General features: G+C 35.3%; 1 protein-coding gene across 3 annotated transcripts; it reads left to right on the top strand.

The window, feature by feature from the left end:
• The first annotated feature begins 360 nt into the window (after positions 1-360).
• On the top strand, positions 361-5,074 carry rps24 (ribosomal protein S24). Of its 3 annotated transcripts, XM_041261088.1 has the most exons (7): positions 361-406; positions 1,248-1,313; positions 1,517-1,726; positions 1,970-2,080; positions 2,465-2,467; positions 3,180-3,199; positions 4,992-5,074. In XM_041261088.1, the coding sequence occupies exons 1-6, from the start codon at positions 404-406 to the stop codon at positions 3,183-3,185; spliced, it is 399 nt and encodes a 132-aa protein (XP_041117022.1). In that variant the 5' UTR covers positions 361-403; the 3' UTR covers positions 3,186-3,199; positions 4,992-5,074. The 3 variants fall into 3 exon arrangements, with proteins under 3 accessions (XP_041117022.1, XP_041117023.1, XP_041117024.1); XM_041261089.1 differs by lacking the exon at positions 2,465-2,467; XM_041261090.1 differs by lacking the exons at positions 2,465-2,467; positions 3,180-3,199.
• The last annotated feature ends 1,555 nt before the right edge of the window (positions 5,075-6,629 follow it).

Here is a 6,629-nt window from a genome sequence, read left to right as displayed (position 1 = left end):
CTTTACAAGACGGACCTTGTTTGTATATATTTGCAAACGATACGTGCTTATTACTCCAAACATTGCATACCAACGAAGAAAATAATTAAGCAGTCAACATCAAGCAATACGTTGTGCCTCTATTATGAAATGTATTTTGTAAATTTAATGAAAATCTAGCATTTAAAATTACACTAAGGACTACACAAATGCAGGCAATAATAATAATAATAATAATAATAATAATAATAATAATAATAATAATAATAATAATGTGTTGATTGTTTGTTACAGCATTTTCCAAGTCAATTTCAATCAGGCAATTTGTTTAGACTACCCACTCGGTCTTCGTACAGGCATATGGTTGGACCGCTTTAGGGTCCTTCTTTCTTTTCTAAATCGCTAAGGGGAGGCTACTGTCAGGATGGTGAGTTAAGCACCATTGAAATCTGATGAAAATCCATCGTTTATCTACAACATCGTGCACAAATTATAGTATTTTTATTTTATACACATTATTATTTAACTGGATACCAGTGTATTTAATAAAATTGCATATATGTAATACATAAAACACGTATTTATTCCCGAGTCCCCTAATCGAAGCCTTTGGCCTATGTCTCATGTAACATTTGGGGTTAGTTGTATTAATCGCAAGAAGGTGGAGAAAGTGTTCCTTAAGTCTGTTTTACATGTCGGTGTATGTTGTGGTCACGCCCTTACAAAAACTTTAATACATCAGCGTAAATGTTGGTTTTGCCACTAAGCTCTGAAAATGGGAGACACAACTGCACTGTAAGGTGTGTTGTTAGTTTTGTATCATATGTAAGGTCCAATTGCCATTAACCAACAATACCGGTATTTTAAAATGGCATGTGTAAAGTCAGAAAAGTGTCTTCTGCTTGCATATTATATTTTGCTTAGGGTCATTTTCAGCAAACTATGTGCATCAGTTTGTATATTAAGTAATTTAAATGTAAAAAGTCAATATTGTTTTCCTTATGGCTGTTACAAAAACCTATTCGTTTAGGTGTGCCTGACCAATTAGTAATGTAAACGTATTTCTGGATTGTTAATTCGACTAGTACAAAATCATTAACCCTCATTGTAACTTTATCCCTAACATGACCACATCAAGATCGCAATGCCATGGCAGTTACCTGGTCAGAGTGTTATGCAATTGATGGATTGCAAAACAAACAAACACAAAAAAACATACATTAAAAGCATTTCTATTTTGTTTGAATAATGTTTATTTTGCTTTTCAGAACGACACAGTAACTGTCAGAACCAGGAAGTTTATGACAAACCGTTTGCTTCAGAGAAAGCAAATGGTAAGTTTCCCTCTTTAAACTTTGAGTATTTTGTCTGTTAAACTGTAGGCTTTAAACTGAGAACTAGGGAAATGGAGTCGCAACTATTGGGAAAAAAACGTTGAGTTAGGTGCCAATGGAAGGCAGTTGGTTTTGTTGGGTGTAATATTTTGAATTTGAACATATGGTAAGTAAATAATGTTTTTTATATTTGTTTTACCCAGGTTGTCGATGTTCTGCATCCCGGTAAGGCAACTGTTCCCAAGACAGAAATCAGGGAGAAGCTGGCGAAAATGTACAAAACCACCCCAGATGTAGTTTTTGTGTTTGGCTTCAGAACTCAGTTTGGTGGTGGCAAGACAACAGGCTTTGCTATGGTTTACGATTCCTTAGACTATGCAAAGAAGAATGAACCCAAACACAGACTGGCTAGAGTAAGTTATTTTTCTTTTACTGTGTTTTGTGTGCTGCAGAAATACTTGCACTAATCTGTTCCCTATATGTTGCAGTTATGCTTTTGGTAATTGACTGTAGTTATATTGCCAGAATATGTTCTTTGGTAGTAAAGTAAGTTGGCTGTAACTGGCAAATGTTAGTAAGTAGAAATAGATATGTATTCAGGTCTGCAGATTCTGTTTGTGTTTTTGCATTTATTGACCTTTTCCTTTCTTTAACAGCATGGTCTGTATGAGAAGAAGAAGAGTTCAAGAAAGCAGCGCAAGGAACGAAAGAACAGAATGAAGAAAGTTCGGGGTACAGCTAAGGCCAATGTTGGTGCTGGGAAAAAGGTAATGTGATTATTTTTAACGGTTTAGCTTGTCATGACTACTTATACCCAGTTTTAACACTTCTGGAAAAGGCAGTGTTAAGGTTGATGTAAGGTTTTGCTTTTGCAATATACTGCTAAATTTATAATTGGCGAATTAAAAAGTTACTTTTTTAATATGTGAGTTTGATAATGCTTGTTTTCCTCCTAAATTCAATGCTCTTTGGCTTTCTCCACATTCCCTGGGGAAGTCAGTTTAGGTCAGATGGGCAGTGCTAGAGTAAAGTACATTTGTATTGTAAGGGTGTCTTTCTTCATTCACTTATTTTTCCATAATTCTGCAATTGCTTTAATCAGCTTTCATCTTTCCTATTTTTTTCTTTTTCCATTTTCTTCTGGACCATAGAAGGTAAATGTAATTTCCATGTAGGAGTCCTGTAGCTCTTTGGGCACATAGCCTAGGGTGTGGATTTAATAACCCCCTAATGATGGTAATAGTTTGTGCTTACTTGGCAATTTCTAACTTCCTGTTACACTTTACTAGTCTGAATTAGTCTCTACTGCAAGTGGTCCTCATTAAAAATATTTGCTGGGTCAAATTGGCAATTGCAGAATTGCCGTGGCCACAAGATGATATTGTAATCACCAGTAAGAAATTTGTTTCTTACTTACCTTTTACAAATGCCACTGAAACTACCTTCAGTGTAGTGCTTCTGATTTGCAAGCTGGTTAGATATGCTGGTGCTCTGGCAAACTGGAGGGATTTGCAACCAATAAGCAAGGAAGGACCCCATGTGGCCTGAGGGTTGTAATATTAGGACCACTTACCTAATGCTTTTGTAATCTGGTGCCTTTAAGTATTTAAATTTCCCCTATTTTCCTATATAACAACTAGTTTGATGAATGGCGGGTGCCTTCCTTATTTACCAACTTACCTGTGTACATTGGGTATGAGGTGTTGATTCTACTGCTTTGTGTACTTTTAATATGACAGATAAAAACATAGTCTTTAAGATGTGACCCTAGCACGAAGACCCTCCAAATAGTACTTAGGCCCCATTTTGTTTTCACACATCAATATTTATTTTGCTTTTTTGTTTTTGCTTTTCATGGATTTTCAGAAGTGAAGTTTCTTAAACAGGTATTGAAAAATTAGCATGGTGTGCCATTTATAAGTTCACCTGTATTTTGAAATCCAAGCCGTTTTACATACCAACTGCTTAATGCTTTGCATGATCCACCTACCGACTTATGTTCTTTACTACGCTTTTATTTCTGTTACGATTTACTTAGCAAAGTTATGTTAGGGGGGAAAATGTGGAAGCTGGTTTTCTACAATCTATGCCAATTTAAAAAAAAAAAAAAATTAAACCTTTAACTCCATAATTACTCAATTTGACATTTTAGTTTGGTGGCCAGAAACTTAACGTTAACTTTCACCTTTTATGGCCTGTGTACTGATTCTAGTGCTGGAACAAATGTTCAAACTATTTTTGACGTGTATTCGGATACAAAAATGTGATGTTCGTACTCACTACAAATGACAAAAAATACTTTTCACTTATTTACTGTCTCCAGAATTTGTGTAACGGTTTCAAAGAATGGCAAATGAAAGAGCTCCATGTGAGATGTAATGTACTGTGTGTGTGTGTGTGTGTATATATATATATATATATATATATATATATATATATATATATATACACACACACACACACACACACAGCAGCTCTTGAGCCTCTATTCAAAAGATTTAGACAGCAAAAAGTAAACAAACCAGATTGTGCATGGACACATAGTTCTCTATGGAAAGCCATCTGGGACAAAAATGCTTTGTGCTGCTTTAGAACGAGCCAGAAAAAAATCAAGCATGTCATTCTGAAATGCCTCTCTCAAACAATAACCAACTTCCTAAAAATGTTGTGCAGTGATTTTTACGTAGACTGTTATATTTTGTTGTGACTTTGTTATATGGAATGTAATAAATGAGAACAAAACGGTGAGGTTTTTTTCCCCTTTACTTTACAACACCATTTCCACATTTGTTTTATTGTGTTTGTTTTATTGTGAGAGTTTAAAGTTACATTTCGGTTTGTTTGCTTGTTCAGCTACAAAAAGGCACAAGTAAACCTCCTGTTATTACTTCATGAAAACCTGTCGATGGCCACTGTTTACTATGAAGAAATGGCAAGGAATGAAAAAATAAATTAAATGCATTGTCAACTTTATGTACTGTTTATTTGGGAAATAAACAAAACACTTAACTTGAACTGCTATTTGGCATCCTTGGCCACACCCCCTGCATCTGCTGCGTACTCTCTACCTGCGTTCAAAGCAATATAATGGCTTTTATTAGTTTTTGAAAAACAAATATGTAAATTGAGCGAATGTCCGAACATGAAAATCACGTGTTTGTCTCAGCACTAGGTGATGCACAACTGTTCTTTAGCATTGTACTGTATATGTTAATTGTTTGATTTCATGTACTGTACTATATTGAATTACCTGCATGATAAATTGATAAAGCTTTAATGTACATGTTATATTAACTCCCACTTTGACTAAGATTGTATTGCAGAAAACTGTCAATCTTAACTAAACTATGAAATCTGCTTTTAATATTTTAAAATACTACCCACATTCTCTTGCCTCCTGTTTAATGTAATTGGCTGAAGTTGCTTGGATTTTAGTTTTCATGTTTGAAATGTGCTTCGGGACTGACGTAGTATTGACAATCTTACTGTGTTAATACTTAAAGAAACATGTCAATGTTATTGCGTAGTGTTTCAGCTTAGGTAGATTCTGAGCCTGTTAAGTTTCAATGAAATCATTATTTCACAATTTGTATTGAAGCTCATGAATGTATTTAAAAAATATAATGGAGTCAATGACTGAGGAGACTAATTTTATAATTATTTTTTTTTATTTTGCAGTGAGACCGGATATTCTGGGAATGCCTTATCTCTGAAGATGTTTTTGTTTATCGAATAAACTGAAAAAAAACAATTGGAAAATACTTGTCTGTATACTGTTATACTTTTTTGGGTGTGTATTTGGGTGGGGACACTACCCGCCTCGTTACTCAGAGATCATGCAAGGTTCTCTCAACACTGCTGAATGTGTGAGTGATGATGAAATTTAGTTATCGATGTCCAGTTAAAATTCATTTTACTTCAATGTTCATACCAGATTAGGACACAGCGGGGTGGTTGCACACCCAGAAATCCTCTTGTGCATCACTTATAATGTTGTTTTTGACAGTATCATTGCAAAGTGGCCAACTGACTACATGTATATGTTTCCTGTCTCTGTCTCAAGTGTTTTTTTTATTAAAAAAACTCCAGACCAGTGACTCGGGAAATGAACAGGGACAGACATTTGATTCAGTTTGATGATAGTGTTATGAGGTAAATATGAATATACAACCCTTGGTTATTGCACCGTTTAAAAAACTGGTAACATTTTAAAGTTGTTAGGTTGTCCTCCTTATGTGTAGCCACTAGGTGTCTATAGGTACACATTTTATAACTGAAGCTAGCATTTCATATTCATTGTGGGTTTATAGATCTTTCCAGCATCTGTTGTGATACTCCACTGCCTGTGAAAAGAGGTGACTAAAATTCAGGGAACTGCAGTATTGTACAGTTTGTCTGCTTCCTGGGGAAGGTGGTTGTGTGGTAAAACATTAATGTATGTGGACAGGATTTAAGAGTGATGCATCTAGTCCATGTGCCTGTTAAGCATCGTACAAAATGACACTCGGCAGGTTAGATGTCTACGTACAGCCAGAAAATATGTACCAATAGCTGTCTTCATTAAGTATTAGCAGACCTGTCAAGCACTGCAAAGGATTTAACTGCACACTGGTGGTATATCAGTGTAGCCATATTATGGAAAGGATGTCTTCCTATTGGTTTTCACTCATGCAAAGAAATGTATTCAAGGAGCTGTCCTGTTAAATTGGTGCTACAGTAGGGATTAGGGAACTACTTAAAACTAGAAACAGTACAAGTTTTAGCTTTAAACACTCAAGTATACAAATCTAATGTAGAAAGCCATCTTCCAGTATTCGTTTTTAACAAATGAAAGGAATACATTTTCATGCTTTTTACAGTAAGCACTAATTAGTCCCACTGGGTGTTATCTGCAGCCTCCTTCCTGCTTTTGCAAGTGCTCAAACCTCAGGATCTAAACTAAACAATCATATCAGCAAGTTTACTTCATAGTACTGGTACAATTTATCCTCAGAACGAACTTACAGAGGAATTGAAATGGTACCTGTGCCAAAATTGTTTGTTCAGCCACTGGGTATAACAAAAATAATGGTTTTGAGTTTGAGAGGTCACATCATACAATCTGGTTGCTTGTCAGAGGTGGTCCACATTAGTGTACTTTGTCAAATAAGTGTATTAGTTATTAGCAGCAGAGAAAGAATACCAAGTAATGTGTACATGTTTGGACAAAGCTAAGGAAATTAATTAAATTTAATATTGACTGTAGTACATTGTCCTTCACAGTGAAAAGTTCTCCCATTCTGAGAAGTCCTCTAGAACTTCACACAGTTGTCACTT

This window comes from Polyodon spathula, chromosome 10 (genome assembly GCF_017654505.1).
Source record: "Polyodon spathula isolate WHYD16114869_AA chromosome 10, ASM1765450v1, whole genome shotgun sequence".
NCBI lineage: Eukaryota > Metazoa > Chordata > Actinopteri > Acipenseriformes > Polyodontidae > Polyodon > Polyodon spathula.
Note: the sequence above shows the minus strand (reverse complement) of the source record. Positions and strands in the feature narration are given on the sequence as shown.

Excerpts from the sequence above, each read along its gene's own strand:
- rps24 (XM_041261088.1), top strand. Across the intron at positions 1,314-1,516 it reads TGCTTCAGAGAAAGCAAATG|GTTGTCGATGTTCTGCATCC; the intron begins GTAAGTTTCCCT and ends TGTTTTACCCAG. Across the intron at positions 1,727-1,969 it reads CCAAACACAGACTGGCTAGA|CATGGTCTGTATGAGAAGAA; the intron begins GTAAGTTATTTT and ends TTTCTTTAACAG.